Source organism: Natator depressus, chromosome 20 (genome assembly GCF_965152275.1).
Source record: "Natator depressus isolate rNatDep1 chromosome 20, rNatDep2.hap1, whole genome shotgun sequence".
NCBI lineage: Eukaryota > Metazoa > Chordata > Testudines > Cheloniidae > Natator > Natator depressus.
The window spans coordinates 12813908-12835100 of record NC_134253.1 but is presented as its reverse complement, the minus strand read 5'-3'; the positions used below and the strand labels follow the sequence as shown (position 1 = coordinate 12835100).

Here is a 21193-nt window from a genome sequence, read left to right as displayed (position 1 = left end):
CACTGCTCGAACCACAAGACCCCACTGTCGTCCCAGAAGTGGCCCACTCAGCCGTTGGCTGCCCCACTGAGACTGTAAGGGCCTGTTGTTTGTAGAACCCAAGTGGCTTGCGTGGTGGAGTGGAGTTGGTTAGAACAGAGGGAGCTGGGAGTCAGGACACCTGGGTTCCACTCCCCATATCTGCCTCAGCTTTTCTATCTGACTTTCAGCCAGTCCCAGCCCCTCTCTGTGCCTCAGTTTCCCCATCAGTACAATTGGGTAATGGTTGGCAGGGGGGTTAACAAATGTGCAAGATTCTCACATAAATGGGTGATGTTGGTGCCCCCCTCATCATGCCCTCCTGGACCCCGTGGTCACCCTGCTGCTCCCCAGCTAACCCCAGGATTGCTGTGCCCCCTTTGATCACCCAGCACCCCCGGCCACAGGCACCTCTCTCCCTCCCTGCCACCGGTTCCTGTGAGACAAACTCAAGCTGTTTTATTGACTAAAATGAATTTGCATTGAACACCTACCTGGGTATATTTGAGACTTTACCGAAATGTGGCAAAAAGTCACAAAAATTCTTGGACTCCAATGGGGGGAAAAGAAAGAAAGAAAGAAAGAAAGAAAGAAAGAACACACCCCTGTGGATGAACCCATGTAACATTTCAGCTGAGTTGGGGGCTGCGTCTGTGGGTTTGTGTTTGTCTTTCTCAGGGCTCAACAATCCCTTTTAAAGTTGTCTTTGTGTATGGAGCTGTCGGTGTGCGCATGTGTGGCTGTGTGTGTGTTTGTGGGGCTCTCTCTGTGTGTGTCTGTGGCTTTTTATGTGGGGGAGGCAAGCTCTGTGGGCACATGCTTGTGGCTGTGTTTGTGCGTATGCACAAGCGTGTGTGTGTGGCTGGGTGGGTGTTTGTGGGGCTCCGTTTTGGGCGTGTGGCTGTATGTGTGTCTGTGTGTGAGTGCATGTGCTGCTGGGTGTGTGTGTGAGACTCTGTGTGCAGGGGAAGGGGCTCTGTGCATGCTCGTGTGGCTGTGTTTGTGCATACGCACAAGCGTGTGTGTGTGGCTGTGTGTGCGTGGCGCTGCGTGCAGGAGTCTTTGCGTGTCTGTGTGTTGTTGGGGATTGTGGCGTGTTGTGGTGCGTGTCTGTGTTATCACCGTGTGCCATGGAGCGAGGGCTCCTGTTTCCCTGCAGCGCAGCCCCCGGAGGCCGGGGGGGGGAGCGTCCCCTAGGGACACTGCTCTCTGTGGCTTCCCCTCCACACCTCGCAGGGGGGGTGGGAGGCCGTTAGACGGCGGGGCAGGGCTGGCCCCGCTTATGTAATAACAGGCAACCCCAGGGAGAGGCGCAGAGCCTCACAGAGGAGAACACGGACGAGAGCCCTGCCCTCGGTGTGCCCCACAGCCCAGCAAGGGCCCCCCAGGGCTGCCCAGGATGGAGGTGCCTTGAGAAGGCACCCCAGCTCGCAGCAGGGACCACGCTCGGCTTCCCCAGCACCTTGGGGTCCGGCGGGAAGGAGCCACCGTGACGGAGACAGGGAAAGAGTGAGACCCCCGCGCACTCCCCGGCTGGGGATCCCAGGCAGGTAGGAGCCAGCAGTGATGCCCGGCCCAGCCACGGCCTCTCAAAGGAGACTTTGTTCAGGTCCCCGCGGCTGTGCCGCTCCGGCAGGTGCTGGGAACCCGAGATCCCAGCTGGGGGTGGGAGATTTTCCCAAGGCAGATGGGTCACCACGGGGCGGGCGGCGGGGTGGTGGTGGAGATGAGCCCTGTCCTGCCTCCATGGAACTGCTCGCTGGGGTGGTTCAGGAGCACCCCACCCCCAATGCACCAGGATTGGGGCCCCAGGCTCTGGAACAAGGCAGGGTACAACCCCAACACCAACCCCCGGATTCCAGTGCCACCCCCCACGGCACGAATCCCCAGCCCTGTTCAGCCCCTCAATCGGGGCCCGCATCCAACCCCCTGACCAGGATCCCTGTCCCTGTCCAACACCCCCGCTCCCCTCCCCCAGATCCCCATCTCTATCCGGCCGCCCAAGCTGTGGGGAGGGTCTGACCCAGACCCCGGTCAGAAACCTGCTGCTTGGGCCCGTCTCTGTGAGCTGGCTGAGGACACATGGGTCTGGGGGCAGACGTGGGGAGGGTGTGGGGCCCACAAAGAAGCTGGGGGTATGAAGCCCTGGGCATGTGGGGCGGAGATGCTGCAGCCCCTGGGGGTTCTGATCAGACGGGCTCCACCCTGCTGGGTTTGGGGGTCTGCGCTCAGTGGCCTGTGGGGCAGTAGTTGCGCTGGGGGGTCCTGCGGAGACTTGCCCCGACTGCCCATCCTGGGGCTTCGGCGGGGGTAGGGTTTGTGTCTGAGAGGGCAGGAGAGAGACAGCAGGTCAGGAGGGTGATTGGGGGGGGACTCAGCCTGGGGGCCGCCTTCTCCCGTCTGTGCCCTTGTGTCTCTGGGTGTGAGTTAGTGACTCGCTGGAGGTGAGTGGAAAACACAGCCCTCCTCCCCCCACATCACCTTCTGGTGTGCAACACACATCCACACATCCTACACACATGCACAGTGCACACACACACCCCTACACACAGAGTGCACATGCACACGGACACACTGTATGCACACACACATACACACATCCTAGACACACACACTGCACACACACACCCCTACACACAGAGTGCACACGCACACGGACACACTGTATGCACACACACATACACACATCCTAGACACACACACTGCACACACATCCCCTACACACAGAGTGCACACGCACACGGACACACTGTATGCGCGCGCGCACACACACACACACACACACACACACACACACACACACAGCCAGTGCAGAGGTCAGCAAATTCTCCCACCAGCTAGGTGAGAAGCAGCTCTCATGGGGGAGCTCACGGGCATTTGCACTTTCCCCTCGGTGTGGGGTGAGTGGGATGGGGGTGGGGTCACTGGCAGCTCTTCTTTCCCCAGGGCTCGTGGCCCTGTGGCTCTAGAGTTTGTTTCTGTGATGCATGCAGCAGGTTTCTGTGCCTGGCAGGTTGCTGAGAGTCGAGCGTTTGCTCTGAAGGTTGAACCCAGGTCTGTGGCTTGGGTGGGACCTTGGTGGAAAAGGACAATCTAAATGGCCAGGCTGGGGCGGGGGTGTGTGTGTGTGTGTCACACACATGCACCACTGCCCTCTCCTGGGTACACCCAGCACTGCTACCCATGGTCCATAGACCCTGTAGTGTGAAGAGTTGCAGAAGATTTTCCTTTAGCTTGTGTCGGGGTTTGGGTTCTTGGGGCAGAGTGCTAAACTCGCTCCCTGCAGCTGCCGTATGGTTCATGAGGCCCTGGCTTCATTACAGTGTTTTCTATTGAAGTCAGCAGGGCGGGGCTTGACCATGTGCGGGAGAGAGTGTGAACTAGGAGAACTCCCTGCCACATGATATCACAGAGACACAGGGAAATGGGCATGGCACCTGCGGCTGCAATAACTGGTAATAAATAGAGAGGCTGGGGCTGTAGGGCTGAGTTGATCCGGGCTGCTGCGCTGTGCAGCAGAACCAGGCCTGGGCTCCAGGGACAGTGTGGTCGGCTGGACACACTGCGGGGAAGGGGTCTCACAGCGGAGCCAGGTCCTGGACTTAATAGCCCATTGGCCTTGCCCTTCCCTGGGGCTGTTTCTGCTGCCCCAGGCACCCTGCTCCAAGCCTGTCTCTTCCCAGCCTTTTCCTGGAAACCTGTGACCAGCCAGTTAGCGCTCACCACTGCCCTCTCCTGGATGGCTGCAGGTCTGCTTCACTGAGTGTCATAACCCCCTCACCGCCAACAGCGATTTCCCTTCAGTTCAAGTGGCTGGGGCTGCACGCTTAGAGCAGCAGGGGCTGGATTCTATCCCTGAAGGGTCCCAGAGGGTTTCCTGCTGACACAGGAACCTCTTCCCCACTGCCCAAAAGCAGCCACTTCTGGGGTGCAGAGCCACCCACAGCCGTTTAGCATGAACTGGAAACTAGGCAGAGCTCAGGGGGGTTGGGCTCTGTTTGCTTTTCAGATTGGAGGTGTTGCCAGAGCCCCACACTCCCAGGCAGAGGGGCAGCTGGCTTGGTGGAGGCGCCCGGGGATGTGCCAGTGCTGGGGATGCCTGAGAGCTCGGTGAGGAGGCTGTTGGAGGTACCAACAGGCCATCGGCAGCTCTGCGGCACTGGCTTACTGGATGTGCCCAGGCCCTGGCTGGGTAGCCATGTACCTGACTAGGGGCCAGCCGAGCCCAGCTTTGCTGGCTGCCCTTTGAGGGGGTGGGCCCTGGGCCTCACGCTGAGGGGCGATAAGGGGGTTCCTGAAGCTCTCTCTCTTTCTGAGGATCTGAGCCTTGTGGCAGCTTTGTCCTCAGACTGGTAACAAAGAGAAACAGCAAAGGAAATATCTCCCCCCAGAGTCTCAGCTCACTCCTGTCTCCAAGGGCGTGTCACGCCGGAGCAGGCGTCCCTTCTCTCTTAGCCTCAGCAGAGCAACACGTGCAGCATATCGGCTGAGCTGTGTGTCATACACCTTATACTGCTAACAGCTAGTGGGGATTCTCCTTCAGCTCTGGGGGCAGAGGCCTGCCTTCCTGGGGGATCCAAGCCCTCTCCCTGCCCCAGCTCTGGCTCATGGCTTTGAGTGCTGATTTGGCACACAGGGTTGGAAGAACCGTGCCTGCTTCCGCCCCCTCTAAGCCAAACTCGGCACTTAGCTAGGCCGGTGTGAAGCTGGACTCGCCCCACTCAGGTGCATGGTGTGACTCTGGATTTACCCCAGGGTCACCGAGGAGCAGCTGCCTCTGCAAGTCCCAAAGCTTCCTTCCCAATCCAAACCCACACAGGCTCCCACCCCAGCCAGCTGCTCTGGCCAGGGGCAAGCAAGCCAGATTCTAGCCAGACTTCTGCATCATCTCCATTGGTGACTGCAGAGAAACAACCCAGAAGGGGGGCTGGATTGAACCCCTTTGCTAGGAGCAGAGATGGGGCCGGATGCGCCCCTGGGGCTGCACTGCCAAAACCAGGGTGGGAATCTGCAGCCGGCTCCACCCCCCACACACACTAACCATGATCCCCATCAGGTCCCTCCCTCTGGAGCCCCTGGGCTGGCCCCAAGGCTCCAAGCCAGTGGAGTGAGACTGAAGGCCAATCCTCCTGGGCAGGGGCCATTGGCTCAGAGCAGGGCTCGGCCCTGCCTGGGTTGGAAGAGGGGCCTGAGACAAGCCCCCCGGGGCATCACAGGAGTCACACCCTAGACCCCCCAGAACCTCATGGTAGCAGGATGGGACAGATGCCTCCAGAGGCACTCCCTCCCGGATGGACACCCATGTGAAAAGAGATTCCCTGGGAGCAGTACAGGGGCTATGACACAGAGTGCAGTGGTGTGGATTCCATCCAGTAGAGGACAGTGGAGCTCACACACTGACGCATGTGCACACAACACCCACCTGCCCGTGTATAAGCCACGCCCACTCAGTGTGGCGCTCTGTCCCCTTCTTGTGGTGCCTAGGCCAGGTATGGCTTGATAGGCCTAGTTGGCCTTGCCTAAGAGCTGATGTTTTAGGCTTAGGGATGAAGATCCGGTTGCAGGTTTGATCCCCACTGCTGATAACCCACGCAGGGCACCAGCGTTTCACATGCTTGGTACAAGCTACGTCTCAGGCTAAGTGGCAGAACAAGCAATGGTCCTGGGGGAACCCCCTGCCCCCGACCACTGAGAGTCTCTGCCTGTCTCTCACCTTTGCCTGTCTAGCCTGCCCCAGCCCTGAGTAGACCAGGCTGCACCTACGCAGCTCTGGGTTCAAGCCCCAGGCAGCCCCATCCCAGCACTGACTCCAGCCTGAACCTGAACGTCACTGGGAGCTTGAAAAGCCCACCGAGCACGCTGCTGTGCATGCTGGTTTGTTATTGTAGGGTCTCCCTGAGTACTGGGCTGCGCACGCTCGTTTGTTATTCTGCGGATCTCCCTGAGCACTGTGCCACATAGGCTGGTTTGTTATTGTAGGGTCTTCCCACAACAGATACAGGAGCTGGGCAGAATCTTATAGCAAAGCCGTGGGCACTGGGAACTCCACGCCCAGCTCCACGCTGCATGTCATAGCTGCATGAGACATAGAACTCGGATCCTACTGGTGTCAAAGCCACCTGCACTAAGGGAGAATCCCCGTCAGCAGTGCAGGGCCTCTGACAGCTGAGCAGTTCTTATCCTGCCTAGCAGAGGGCAGTGGTGCACACATGCTCGCTGGCTCCTGCTAATGCTAAGGTTGCAGGACGCCAGCTGGGAGGCGCAGGGGTCCGGAGGGAAAGTATCCCCATCCTGCTCCACTGGGTGACATCTGGAATGGGTGGGGGAGGGGATGTGGGTCTCACCTGGTGGGGGAGTATGTGAGACCCAGCAGCTGGAAGGCAGGACAGGATGGGGCACTTGACTGAGGGAGCAGGCAGGGGTCAGCACTGCTGGCGGGGGTGGAATCTCAGCTGTCAGAGCCGTTGCAGGGTCTGGAGCAAACTGCCAGCTCTCAGTGCCATGGTAACAATCCTGCCAGGCTCTTCTCTATCAATCTCAAAGCGCTTCACGGAGCAGGCCAGCGCTGTGATCCCTATTGTACAGATGGGTAAACTGAGGCACAGCCTGCCTAAGGTCACCCAGCAGGCAGAGCCAGGGACAGACCCCAGCTCTCCTGAGTCCCAGTCCAGTGCACTACCCGCAAGGCCACGCTGCCTTTGATGCTACAAGGGCAGTGACCAGTGTTTGCAAGTGGCTGCGCTGGGTGGATGGCTGGGGGGTGCTGCAGTGTCTGCACCAAGGGTCCTGCTCTGTGAGCCCAGCACAGTGCATGGTGCTGCTCCCATGGCAGGGAGGCCGGGGCCAAGGGTGCTGGGCAGGGCCACCCTGATGAGCCGAGAGGGCTGGGCAGTGGCCGGGGCTGGTGGGGAGGCGCCTCCTAAGGAAATGCCCCCCCCCACCCCGTCCCACACCCTGGGCCCAGGAGCAGGGGTGGGGGACATGCCCTGCGGGAGCCAGGCACAGTGTTAACCAAGAGAGGGTTTTGCCTTGTGCAACATCCCGCCGGGGCCTTGGGAAATCGTAGGGGGCCTGTGTCGAAACACGGGCGGGAAACCAGGGGCCCAGAAGGTAATAACGGCCCACAGGCTGCGGTGGGGAGGGAGCCACTCAGTGCCTTAACCCTCTGATCCCTGCATCTCCCTGCAATAAAAGCGCCCTGCTCCCTATAGGGCCCTAGCATCAGGTGGCAAAACTGCTCTAACAAAGGGCTCACGGGCAGAGCTGGGGCTGGAACCCAGGAGTCCTGTCTCTCTGCCCCATGGCTCTAACCCCCCAGACCCCACTCCCCTGCCAGAGCCAAAAAAGAGAACCCAGGAGTCCTGGTTTCCACTCCCTTGGGCTCTAACCCACATGGAGAACGTGGCTTGGAACGGGAGGGGTCTGACATTTAGGCCTGGCAAAATGCCCCCACTGGTGGCGTTGAAGGGGGGACTCGGGTTTGGGATCTGACGCCGGCGGAGGGAGAGTGAATCTCATGTTGCTTCGGTGCAAATCTGCCCCCAGCTGGCATCGGGCTCAGCCCTGTGGGGAGCTGCCCCTGACCCGGAGGCTCTGATCCACATGGAGGGGAGCTGGGTCAAAACCAGACAAACGGACGGATGGGAGAGACGGACAGAGTCCTGCATCCAGGCACCACCTGGGCTGCTCAACAGGAAGTCCCCAGCACGCCCGCAGGACAGCACTCCCCACCCCACACCCACAGCTTCTCCACTGGCTCACCCCCCTGGTGAACAGGCCCATTAACCCCGTCCACACTGGCTTCGGTGGAAACCAAGCACTGGTGGCAGAAGGCAGCAGAGCTGAGGCCCCCTCTGCTCCCCCCAGCCTGGCCTGCTGGTCCCGGTGGGATGATGCTGTGGCCAGCTGCTCTTCCCGCTTGCTGGAAACTACCTGAAAGCAGAAGTGAGCGCAGCAGGCGGTCTGGCTGGGCGTTCCTGCGGCCGGGGAGTGTTTATTGTCCCAGGGCAAGAGGGATGAGACAGCTGGGGGCATCCACAGGGCATCCGCAGGAGACAGCACAGGGCACTCTGCCAACCTGCCCCCACAGGGAGCTGCCACTTGCTCCCCAGCCCCTCCAGGGCCCGGCCCAGTGCACCCGCAATGCCCAAAGGCAGCAGGATGAGAGCAGGGAACACAAGGGCAGCGCCAGGGTCAGGGCCCACCTCAAGGATTTGGGAGTGGGGACAGGCTCCCCATGGCCAGTTCTGATTGGTTACTTAAGTCACATGTGTGTGTATGGTGGGTGTGGGGGGGATTTTCGGAGAAAAACCACCAACCCCCACATTTCTGGGATCAAAGGGGTTGTTTCCTCTTTCCACATTCCGTTGTTTTTTATTATATATATTTTTGGAAAATTACGAAATGTTTGTAATAGCTTTGAAGGGGCCGTTGGGAGCGTCTCGTCCGCCGTCCCGCGTAGCACCAGCCAGAAACCTTCCCCCACCAATCCCTCCCTGAACCAGAGCAGGCCTTGGAGGAAAACAGCCTTTCAAAGTTGCCAGGGATGGAGACAAAAGCGAAGGGGGGAAAAGCAAACCAAGAAACCTAGCAGATTTGGAGAATTTTTTTGGAGCTGAATTGGCCCCTCTGGAAATGCAGCAGGACAGAGATGATCCAGTGAAAGTCCGAACTGAGAACCGAGGCCGGGTGTCGGGGGTGGATTTTTCACACCCCTGAGTCCCATAGCTGTCGACCAACATTTTAAGTGTTGTCCAGGCCTCCAGCTGGAAGCTGCTGCATCCCACCCCAGAAGTGGCTGCATTGGACTGTAAGCTCTCTGGCACAGGGACCATCTGTCTGTTGTGTTTATACAGCGCCTGGCACGCTGGCGTCTTGGTCCATGAGTAAGGCTCCAAGATGCTACCGTAATACACCTAACAAATAACTACAGAGAGTAGGAGCCTCCGGAATGCCCTACCCCGGACGCTGGATCCCTCCCAGTTCAAAGAGGAGCTGAGACATGAGTCTGTAACCGGGAGGGGAATTAGTCCTGGGAGCAGCTTCCCAGGGGACTGGTGGATTCTCCATCATGTGGAGGCTTTTGGTTGAGGATGGACGTGTGTCTAAATGATCCATGCCCATCAGTTACCAGGCTGGATGCAGGGATCTGAATGTGCCCTTCTGCTTTTATCGCCAAGAAATCTATTTATGCTCAGAACCACCTCACTAGCTTCCCAGCGGGGCTTGCGAGCCCTGCCGTGCCCCCACGGCAGCTCAGTTTCCAGAGCCTGTCAGCCTGGGGGAACTCGGCTGAGACTGGCCCAGGGGATCTTTTGGGGATTGGCTGGGGGGCAGGTATCTCTGTGATCCAGGGACTGGCCTGAGTCCCGGCAAACTCGTTTCGCAGACGTGGAAACAGCTGCAGGCACTGTCTGCTGGGTTTGGATGGGTGGTCATGGGGGAAGACGCCGTGCCCCGTTATCCAACAGCTGCCTCTCTGGTACAGCAATGGGTGTGGCCCACTTGGTACCAATCAGCTGTAAAACAGTCTCTGACCTGCCTGGTCAGTTACATGGGACCCACCTGGATGGCCCGTGGCAGTGCCCATCTCTGGGCCAGTGGCGCTGGAAGTTTTTGGAGTGGGGGTGCTGAGCTGTACCCCTCTTATCCCTGTCTGTGTCTATCACTGGCCCCTAGAGCTAGGGCCAGGAGCAGAGCTATCTCTGGGGGGGCGGGGACGTGGACAGGGGTAAGGTGGGGGGAATACAGCTAGGGGTGAGTGTAGAGCCATGGGAGTGGGGTCGGCAGCCAGGATCTCGCATGCGGGGCTGGTGGCCGGGACCCTGGGGCCAGCAGTGGAGCCCCCGGGGCCAGAGGCCGAGCGGGACCTGGGGCCAGTGGCCAAGACCCTGGACAGCAGCGGGACCAGCAGACGGGACCCCGGGCCGGCAGCCGGGATGCTGGGTGCAAAACCTCGGGGTGCTGCCATACCTCCCTGCACCTCTACTTCCCGTGCCTATGCTCTGCCCCCCCCATCCTGATCTGACCATACCCAGCATCCCCCTGGCCTCAGAGCTCATCACTGGTTAGACCCACCCCTCACGTCTGGGTGGCACCTAACGGGTGCTGTCTGGGGATACCCAGAGCCCAGCCCTGCAGAACAGCATCCCAGAAATAGGGCCTGGGGGGGGGCCATATGATCCCAGCTGGGTTGTCGATGTGGGTGATGCTGCCATGCGGAACTGGGGGCGGGTGAGAGGGGACTGCACTGGTAGAGGGGGGCTTTGTGCCTGGATTCTGGTGGGATTCCCGTAGATGAAGTACTCAAACACTCCCCTGGTTGGTGATGGGTGGATGGAGGGAAGGACAGCAGGTGGCCTGAGCAGGGTGTGCCTTTGTTTCTCACCCTTGCGTCGTCTCCTTGGTTTCTTGCCCCAATCGTGTCTGTAGGTTCGGGGCTGGGCTGATTCCCCTTCCCCCACGTCTTTCCTGTGAATTGCCCCTCAGGCTTCCCCAGTGCACGGAGGGGGAGGCAGGCGCTTTCGGATCTGGTTTCACGGCCATTCTGCACTCGGGACGCAAATTACCACTTCAGGCCCAGCTGAAACCCCAGGACATGGGGAGCCAGGCTGGACTTTCCAAGGAGCTGCTGCCCAGCGTGCCCCTGGCAGGACCATCTCTACTGAGAATCTGGCTCTGACTGGGTGCCCGCCCTGTGAAGGCCGGCCGTATCATAGAATCATAGACTATCAGGGTAGGAAGGGACCTCAGGAGGTCATCTAGTCCAACCCCCTGCTCAAAGCAGGACCAACCCCAACTAAATCATCCCAGCCAGGGCTTTGTCAAGCCTGACCTTAAAAACCTCTAAGGATGGAGATTGCACCACCTCCCTAGGTAACCCATTCCAGTGCTTCACCACCCTCCTAGTGAAAAAGTTTTTCCTAATATCCAACCTAAACCTCCCCCACTGCAACTTGAGACCATTATTCCTCGTTCCGTCATCTGCTACCACTGAGAACAGTCTAAATCCATCCTCTTTGGAACCCCCTTTCAGGTAGTTGAAAGCAGCTATCAAATCCCCCCTCATTCTTCTCTTCTGCAGACTAAACAATCCCAGTTTCCTCAGCCTCTCCTCATAAGCCTTAGCCTTGGCGCTGGGGTGGACTTAGAGGGGAATGAGAAGGGGGTGTGGGGCAGGGGAGCGTCGATCTGCCACAGTCTGTCCCTGCAAGACCCACGGAACCAGTTGGGCCAAGGGCAGGACCTGGGATCTGTCCATTTGGGCCCCATGGAGCCAGCTTGGCCATGGGGGGGTGGGGGAGCTGGGGTCTCTCCCTTTGGGCCCCAGAAAACCAGCCCAGCTATGGGGGGAGCCGAGATCTTTGCCTTTGGGGCCCACAGAGTTAGTCTGGCTATGGGGAAGAGCCGAGATCTGTGCCTTTGTGCCCCATGGAGCCGTCCTGGCCATGTCATTTGTTAATTCCTGGGGTGGCACAAGCCCAGTGGGACTCAGCTCCATTGTGGGGTAAAAGACACCGACCCGCCCGTACAGGCAACCTCAGTATCGGTGGGGGGGGGGGGGGGAGTCATAGGGGTCATTGCTTGGCAGAGCTGAATGGAGTGGCAGGGAAGTTCCCCTGGGAGGGCACTGCCAGCAGCGAGGGGGTAACATGGGCGCTGGGCGGGGCTGGCAAGTGACGGGGCCGTTTCTGCTTCTCTTCCCGGCAGCCCAGGGCCTCCCCTGCCGCAAGGAGCCTCTTGTGAAATCGCTGGAGGGAGGCAGCCCTGCCCGCACGCTCAGGCGCTGGCACTAGGGAGGGCTGGGGAACCAGGGAGCGGGGCGGGGGCTTAGCAGGGAGGCGCTCTCCCCTGGCAATCAGCGCTGGCCCTATTGCCTCACTGTGGCTCTAGGGGGTGCTGTGCTGCAGGGAGCAAAGTGAGGGGCTCAATAGGGTGCGCTCTCCCGTGGCAGTCAGCGCCGGCCCCATTGCCCAAGGGTCGTGCTAGCGGGCGCTGTGCTCCAGGAGGGTGCAATGTAAATCCAAGACCTGGCCGTTCATGGTCATTAGCGTGGTGCAGTCTCTCAGGGCGGAAGCGTGAGTCCCAGCATCATGGCCAATCTAAGTCGGTTCACTGGGGCCCCCCTCCATGACCCACCATCGGCTCCTGCTGCAAAACAGGATTATTCTGTGCGTATCAGCAGCACCTAGAGACCCGGACAGAGATCAGGGTGCTGCAGCACCAGGTGCTGCGCAGACACAGAGTGAGAAATGGACCCTGCCCCAAAGAGCTCCCAGGCTGAACAGAGACAAGGAGGGGAAACTGAGACACTGAGCAGGGAAGCAGCTTGCCCGAGGTCATGCAGCAGGCCAGAGTCAGGAACAGAACCCCGGCGTCCTGTGTTCTAGTGCAGTACACTACCTACTAGATCACACTGCATCCTTTGTGCTCTGGGCAGTTTCACGGGTGTGTCTGGCCCTGGAGAGAGACTGGGGATGGTCAGGGCTGGGAGGGGGTAGGTAGAGCACAGTGGGGTTCAGGGAGCTGGCTGGGCATGAGCGTGACAGCCGCTGGCCGGGGTGCATGCCGGGGCCATGCAGCTGCGGGTGATAAGGGCCCTTATCTGTGTGTTGCAGGAGCAAAGCAGGCCTCCTCGCGGCTTCATGAATGTCTGATTTTGCCAGCTGCGGGCTGCAAATTCACAGAACCGGCTCAGAGGTGAGGGGAGCGACCAGGGAGGGGAGGCTTATCGGGGCACCAGACGGAGTGGCCACGCCTGAGGTCGCCGTGGGGAACATCCCACCGGGCTGCAGAAGGAAATGTGGTGTTCGGGAAAGGGCCCCGTACTGCAGCCTCTCCCCCCAGCCCCCCAGCTGCGGTGGGACACCACGGAGGGTGGGAGACTCTGGAGGGAGCTCAGGAAGGGGTGGAGGGGGTGGAGAGATCGCCCCAGGCAGAGGGGGAAGAGAAATGAGGAGGCATGAGGCTGGGGTAGGGTAAGAGGGTAGCAGCGGGGCGAGTGGGGATGTGGAGGCTGGTGGGCATGGTCCTGAGCTCACCCCACATCTCCGGCTGGGTTGGGAGATTGCCAAGAGCTCAGTTGGAATCAGGTACTGGAGTCTTTCCTATGAATGCCCCCCCCCCCGCTATAGCCAGGCCTGGATCCAGTCCCCACTGAACTTCAGGAAGGGGGTGCCCCCCAGCCCAATTCTGTGCAAGGAGTTAGAGCCAGAACCCCTCAGGCCACCCAGCTCCAGACTGTGACCCCCGAGCCAACCCCTCAGACTTAGGGGAGTTGGGATTTGGAGCCGGTCTCCACAGCGGGGCCCAAGGGGAGCCTGGCCCCTCCATACACTTGGTCCAGCAGGCCCGAGGGAGATGCACAGAGCAGGGTGATCCTGGGCATCCCCACTTCCCCGGCCATGCCCAGGCCATGCTGGACAGAACAAGCCTCAGGCCTCTAGGGAACCTGGGAGCTGCAAAGAGCTCCTTAGGGTGCCTCATGTCAGAGAGAGCTCTCCAGCTCCCAAGAGAGAGAAATAGCTCAGATCACCAATCAGCAGATGGGAAGGCTGGGGGAGGGGTGGGGGCAGAATCCTATCTCTACCAATCAGCAGGCAGAAAGGCTGGGGTGAATCCTGTCTCCACCAATCCCCAGGCAGGAAGGCTGGAACGGATCCTGTCTGTACCAATCAGCAGGCAGGAAGGATGGGGTGGATCCTTTCTCTACCAATCAGCAGGTGGGGAAGTTTGGGGTGGATCCAGTCCCTATCATTCAGAAGGCAGGAAGGGTGGGATGGATCCTATCTGTACCAATCAGCAGGCAGGAAGGTTGGGGTGGATTCTGTCTCTACCAATTGGTAGGTGGGAAGGCTGGGATGGATCCAGTCCCAACCAATCAGAAGGCAGGAAGGTTGGGATGGATCCTCTCTACCAATCAGCAGCCAGGAAGGCTAGGGTGGATCCTGTCTCTACCAGTCAGCAAGTGGGAAGGCTGGGCCTTTATCCAATCAAATTCTTTCTTTCCTTGTGCCACAGAATTTCGCTGCCACGGCCGGTTTTGGCGTGGCCCTTCTGGAGCAGACGCTGGGCAGGGCCTGGGCCGGCAAGATGCCCCCTTGCCCTCCCCAGCAGGGCCGGGCCCGGACAACGCTCCTGCCTGCACCACCGGTGAGTGAGCCTGGCCAGCAGGGGGAGATGGAGCTGACCTGGCAGGAGATCATGTCCATCGCGGAGCTGCAGGTGAGCCCTGAACAGAGCCTCTGCTTTCCTCCCCCAGCCAGGCCGGCTTTGGATCCCAGCCTCCTTGCTTGCGGCAGTGGCAGTGCCTGGTGCTGTTAGCCCCCTTCTCCTTCCTGCTGGCCGAGCCGGTCGCTGCATCCACCACGGAGCCCTGCGATCTCCTGGGAGCTAGAGAAGCTGGAGGGGCAGTTATTGTAGAAGCTATGCTGGGGTCCCAAGGCGCTGTGTTGCCAGGTCCCTGTCCCCATTGGGCTACTGCTACCCACCTGGCTGCCTGTCTCCCAGGGAGTTTGCTTGGCATCTCCCCTTGCAATGGGGCCTTGTTCCTGGGCGGCTGCCTGCTCTAGGCTCACACAAGTGACACGTGGTTGGGCAGGTTCAGAGCCCAGACCCTAGCGGGCGACTTGCTCCCAGCACCTAGAGAGGGGAAATTCTGATCTGGGTCGAAAGTCACGCGGGTTCCCTTGAGCCTGGCACAGGGAGGGGACTCATGGCTCAGCCCCCACCCCACCTTGGCACGGACACTGCCAGCTCAAGGAGGGGAGTGCACTGGCTGGCTCTTGGCCTGGCCTTGATAAGTCAAGGCTGGACTAGTGGGGCGCCCCTGCGATGGACCAGCTGCCCCAGCCAATCTGGCCCTGGCTGGAAACACAGAGCTCACCCCAGACCTGATGTTTGGGTCTAATTTCTCCCAACTGCTCCCCCCTCCTTTGGCCTCAGCCCAGTTCCCAGTGGCGCTAACCGGCTCCCAGCGCTGACCGAATCCCCGTCCCCATAGTGGGGATCCCTGAGCGAGGGAGAAATGCTGCCCCTTAGTGGCTGGGCCCACCAAGAGGATAAGGGAGCTGCTAGATCTGCGGGCCAAGGGAGCGCGCCTCCTGCTGGTGAGTTCTAGCTCCACCTCCCTGAGACTCTTTGCAGCCCCCTGGATCCATTCCCCCAGGCACAGGTGACCTGCTCAGTGTGGGGAGGCAGCCTGGGCTCTGGGGACACACAGCCCCCGCCCAGCACCCTGTCCTCCCAAGGCCCCGGCAGAGCTGCAGGTATTAATTACATGCAACCGCCTCTTTAATCTTCCCAGTGGGATGGAGCCGCTCACCTGCCCCTGCGCCAACACTGCCCCATTCACTGCAAGGCCCTTGCTGTGGTGTTCAGCTGGTGGGGGTGGGGCGGGGGGGCCGGCCGCACAATGAGGCGTCTGTCTGATGAGATGAATTGGCTCCATTGTTCTGGTAGGGACGATATCGCGCTGTCCATCTCTGTAGGGCAGGCACCTGCTGCAGGGCTGGGCGTCTTCCCATCATGCTTTGGGCCTGCAACCCCCTCCCCGAGGGGCAGGGTGATCCCAGCGTGCTCCATTCCCCCTCCAACCGCAGGAATGACATGTTCCAAGCATGTTCTGGGTCCCCCATCCCACCCCAAGTAGTGGGGCAATCCCAGCATTTCTGGGTCCCCTATCCCACCACAAGGACAGGGTGTTCCCAGCATGCTCTTGGCCCCCCCATCCTACACCAAGGGGGAGGGCTCTGGGCCTTCCCATCCCAGACCAAGGACTGGCACATTCCCAGCATGCTCTGGGCCCTCCTATCCCACCCCAAGGGGCAGGATGTTCCCAGCAGGCTCTGGGGCCCCTCATCCCACCCCAAGGGGCAAGGTATTCCCAGCATGCTCCATTCCTCCAACCCAAGAAGTGGCATATTCCCAGCATGCTCTGGGCCTCCCATTCTACCTCCAAGGGGTGGTGAGTTCCCAGCATGCTGCATTCCCCATCCCCACAGCCTTAGGCGTTTCTGACCCCTTTCTAGGGCGGGCAGTGCTGCAGAGTGTGGGTAGAGGGGCAGGCAATGCTGGCGCCCTGACCAGCCTGGCAAGGGTGCCTGTAAATGCTCAGGAAGATTAGAGAGGCTACAAAAGCCGAAAGAATTTTCTGTAGTATCTGGCTGGTGAATCTTGCCCATATGCTCAGGGTTTAGCTGATCGCCATATTTGGGGTCGGGAAGGAATTTTCCTCCAGGGCAGATTGGAAGAGGCCCTGGAGGTTTTTCACCTTCCTCTGTAGCATGGGGCACGGGTCACTTGCTGGAGGATTCTCTGCTCCTTGAAGTCTTTAAACCACAATTTGAGGACTTCAATAGCTCAGACACAGGTGAGAGGTTTTTTGCAGGAGTGGGTGGGTGAAATTCTGTGGCCTGCGTTGTGCAGGACGTCAGACTAGATGATTATAATGGTCCCTTCTGACCTTAGTATCTATGAATGTCCCCCCAGGGCAAGATGCAGAGATAAAATTCCTCGACACCACTAACTTCCACCATTGCTTCTTGGAGCAGCTAGTCCTGGGAGCTAGTCATGAGGGGAGAGGCAGTTCTTGATTAGTTCTAAGTGGCACAGAGGATCTGGTCCAAGAGGTGAATACAGCTGACCTGCTTGGGAATAGCAACCACTGTGTAATCCTTGTAGGGGGATAACACAAGAAAGCCCACCACGGTGACATTTAACTTTAAAAAGGTGAACAACACACCAAGGAGGATGCCATTTGCTGGACATTAAAAGGAGCTGTCACACGGGTGAAATGCCTGCAAGCAGCATGGGGACGGTTCAAAACCACCATAGTAAAGGCTCCAACTAAACAGATACCCCAAGCCAGGAGAGACAATCAGAGGACCAAAAGAATGCCACCAGGGCTAAGCAGTACAGTATGAGGCAAAAAGGCATCCTTTAAAACCTGGAAATCAGGTCCCAGTGAGGGTAATAAGAAGCCGCCCAAACTCTGGCAGATTAAGCATAAAACTAAAATAAAGGTGGTCAAGAAAGAATTTGAGAAGCTGCTTGCTAAGGACACAAAAACTAACAGTAAGACTGCTTTTAAATACATCAGAAGCAGGAAGCCTGCCAGCCAGCCAGTGGGCGATCAAGGTGCTAAAGGAGCACTCAAGGAAGACAAGGCCGTTGAGGAGAAGCTAAATGAATCCTTTGCATTGGTCTTTGCTGCAGAGGATGTGAGGGAGATTCCCACATCTGAGCCATTTTTTTTTAGTGACCGATCTGAGGAGCTGTCCCAGACTGAGGTGTCAGTAGAGAGGTTTTTGGAACAAATTGGTAAATTAAGCAGTAATAAGCAGGGGTGAAAGTAATATTAAACTCTTACCGGTATGGGGGCCCAGCTCCTGGCCCCCAGAAGGTGTAGGGCCTTGGGCGGAAGGGGCGGGGCTGGGGGGTCAGTTTCCCCCAGCCAGCCCATCCATGCTGCCTGGCTTGCGCCGCCCAGCTTGCACCGGCTGGGAGCCCCGGGCCCTTTTAAATTGCCAGCCCCGGGGCAGCTGCCTCTTTTGCCCACCTTGTCGGCGGCCCTGCCGCAGTGTTTAACGTCGGCTGCGTAAGGGCAGGTACTGACCGTACCGGCCTGTACCGGCCTACTTGCACCCCTGGTAATTAGTCACCAGGACCAGATGGGATTCACCCAAGAGTTCTGAAGGAACTCAGATATGACATTGCAGAACTACTAACTGTGGTATGTAACCTACCACTGAGATAAGCCTTTGACCCAGCTGACTGGAGGGTAGCTAATGTAACACTAATTTTTAAAAAGGGCTCCAGAGGTGATCCTGGCAATTACAGGCCGGTGAGCCGAACTTCAGTGCTGGGCAAATTGGTAGAAACTAAGTGAAGAACAGATTTATCAGACACACAGATAAACACGATTTGTTGGGGAAGAATCAACATGGCTTTTGTAAAGGGCAATCATGCCTCACCAATCTATTAGAATTCCTTGAGGGAGTCAATAAATACATGAAAACAACAAGGAGTCCGGTGGCACCTTAAAGACTAACAGATTTATTTGGGCATAAGCTTTCGTGGGTAAAAAACTACTTCTTCAGATGCAACGCGGACGCAACTAAATACGTGGACAAGGGTGATCCAGGGACATAGTGAACTTGGAGCTTCAGAAAGCCTTTGAAAAGGGCCCACACAGAAGGCTCTTAAGCCAAGTAAGCAGTCATGGGATAAGAGGGAAGGTGCTCTCATGGGTCAGTAAATGCTTAAAAGACAGGAAACAAAGGGTAGGAATAAATGGTCAATTTTCACAGTGGGGAGAGGTAAATAGCAGGGTCCCCCAGGGATCTGTACTGGGACCTCTGCTGTTCAACATATTCATAAATGATCTGGAAAAGGGGGCAAACAGTGAAGTGGCAAAGTTTGCAGAGGATACACAATCACCCCTAGTTAAGTCCAAAGCTGATTGTGAAGAGCTACAAAGGGATCTCAGAACTCAGTGGCTGGGCAACAAAATGGCAGATGAAATCCAATGTTGTAGATAAATGTAATGCACGCTGGAAAACATAATCCCAACTACACATATATAATGATGGGTCTAAATTAGCTGTTACCACTCAAGACAGTGAGCTTGGCATCACCATGGAAAATGTCAGCTCAGTGGGCAGCAGCAGTCAAAAAAGCGAAGAGGATGGAAGGATCCATTGATAATGAGACAGAAAACATCATAATGCCACAATATAAATCCCTGGTACGCCCAGGCCTTGAATAATGGGGGCAGTTCTGGTCACCCTGTCGCAAAAAGGATACAGCGGGACTGGAAAAGGTTCAGAGAAGGGCAACAAAGATGAGTGAGGGGGTGGTTGGAGCAGTGTGAGTTGGGGGAGGGGTTGGTGGTGAGTGAGTTGGGGAGGGGAGAGTGGGTTGGGGAGCATGAGGGGGGAGAGGGGACAGGAGTTTGTAGAAGGCGGTTGGGGGAACATGAGTTGAGGGAGGGGAGGTGGTTGGAGGAGTGTGGGTTGGGGGAGGGGAGAGTGGGTTGGGGGGGAGGTGGTTGCAGGAGTGTGAGTTGGGGGAGGGGAGGGGAGGTGGTTGGCGGAGAGTGAGTTGCGGGAGGGGAGGGTGTTGGGGAGCATGAGGTGGGAGACGGGATAGGAGTTTGCAGAAGGAGGTTGGGGGAACATGTGTCGAGGGAGGGAAGGGGACACTGGTCCAGTCTGGATCCCTGTGTTGCTTTTGCACCAGTATTTTCGGCCTAGGGGGTGGTGGGGAGCGTGACTGTGGGGCTATAGGAGGGAATTGGGAGTAAGGACTCCTGGATTCTATTCCTCAGTCTGCCACTGACCCTGGCTCTGAACATGAGCAAGCCGCTTACCCTCCCTGTGCCTCAGTTTCCCTACCCTGTACTATGGGGACAACACCCCAGATCCCTCAGGCATGGGAGGCCTGGCCCAGCGATGCCTCGGGGGAAGCTCCTAGCAGCCACTAATGAGCCTGTGTCTCTCAACCCCACAGGGCCTGGATGTGCCGAATGAGACCCCCTACGACCCTGCAGTCTACACCCTCATGCACCAAATGGCGCCCGCTGCCAACTACGGGCACTGCCCAGCGCTGGGGGATGGCCTGGTGCCCAGCTGCAGCCAGCCTGCCCCAGTCTATGACCGCCACTATCTGGATGTCATGGCGGCCCCATGCCCCCGACTAGGGATGGGCCCTGTGCCCCCTATGGACTCCCCTTATGGTTACACTGGGATGCTGATCTCCTCCAGCCTTGACCCGGGGCCAGGAACCACCGCCCTGGGCCAGATGGGCACCAACAAGACTCCGTCCCTGTCCGGGCTGCTAAGCGAGTCCCAGGGGGAGGCCAGCGGGCGGGCTGAGGGGGGCCGGGCTGAGGGCTACGGACCCCCGCCACCCTGCAATGCCCAGGAGGACTTGGAATCAGATTCGGGCCTGTCGCTCAACTACAGCGACGCCGACTCCATGGAGACCGAGGGGCTGGAGTCCAGCAGGCTACGGCCCGACTACGCGGAGATGTACCCTGTGGACTATGGCCCGCACTACCCCTTGCTGCCCACCTTGCAGGAAGCGTCCCCCTTCGCCATGCAGCCCCCGGAGCCGTTCAAGCCCCAGCTGGAGAAGGGCCGGGCGCCCCCGCGGGCCGAGCTGGCCTGCAGCCGGGACGAGCGCCGCGCCTTGGCCATGAAGATCCCCTTCCCCACCGAGAAGATCGTCAACCTGCCGGTGGACGACTTCAACGAGCTGGTGTCCAAGTACCAGCTGACGGAGCCGCAGCTGGTGCTGATCCGGGACATCCGGCGCCGCGGCAAGAACAAGGTGGCGGCCCAGAACTGCCGCAAGCGCAAGCTGGAGAACATCGTGCAGCTGGAGCAGGAGCTGGAGCAGCTGGGGCGGGAGCGGCAGCAGCTGCTGCGGGACCGCTGCGAGGTGGACAAGACCCTGGGCCTCATGAAGCAGAAGCTGGGCCAGCTGTACCGCGAGGTCTTCCTCATGCTGCGGGACGATGCGGGGAACCCCTACTCGCCTGACGAGTTCTCCCTGCAGCTCACCGCTGACGGCGGCATCTTTCTGGTGCCGCGCAGCAAGAAGCTGGACAGCGGGGACTGAGCGGGGCGGCCCTGGGGCCCCACAGCTAGGCCCTGCCTGTGTGTGGGGTGGGGTCTGTGTTCTTTCCCAGCAACCAGACCTGCTTGTGGGGGGGCCTTTTAGTGCATTACACACCTGGAGGCATCATAAGGGCATGGGGGGGCCTGTCACTGCCTTACACACCGAACCCTGGAGGTGTCATATGGTAATAGAGGGGCCTGCCAGAGCATTACACACCCAAGTGAACCCTAGAGGTGTCATATGGGGATGGGGGGACCCTGTAGTGCGTTATGCGCCCACGTCCCAGACGTGACACTGTTAGTTTCTGTGATGATTGCCCCAGCCCCCTTCACTCCCCTGCAGAGACCAGGCGCGCTGAGTCCCTTGCTCCCTACTCCCTGATCTCTGTCCTAGGGGGTGTTTGGGGCAACACTGCTGACTGCAGGGAAGAACAGCACTTCTCACGCCCACTCACCCCACGGAAATGACCTGGCCTGGAGAGAGGGAGAAGGGTTCTGCCCCATGAGCCGCAAGGAGCTGGCCCAGCCATGGGGGGGGAGGCGGGGTGGCATGA

The 21193-nt window shown here is 58.9% G+C and overlaps 1 protein-coding gene across 3 annotated transcripts; it reads left to right on the top strand.

Moving 5' to 3' along the window:
- The first annotated feature begins 1267 nt into the window (after positions 1-1267).
- Positions 1268-21193, top strand: NFE2 (nuclear factor, erythroid 2). Of its 3 annotated transcripts, none has more exons than XM_074935083.1 (4): positions 1268-1568; positions 12636-12717; positions 14038-14169; positions 19528-21193. In XM_074935083.1, exons 2-4 carry the CDS (start codon positions 12667-12669, stop codon positions 20638-20640), a joined length of 1296 nt encoding a protein of 431 aa, XP_074791184.1. In that variant the 5' UTR covers positions 1268-1568; positions 12636-12666; the 3' UTR covers positions 20641-21193. The 3 variants fall into 3 exon arrangements, with proteins under 3 accessions (XP_074791184.1, XP_074791183.1, XP_074791185.1); XM_074935082.1 differs by having other exon boundaries at positions 1270-1568; positions 14038-14241; XM_074935084.1 differs by lacking the exon at positions 1268-1568 and adding an exon at positions 13658-13739 and having other exon boundaries at positions 12554-12717; positions 14038-14241.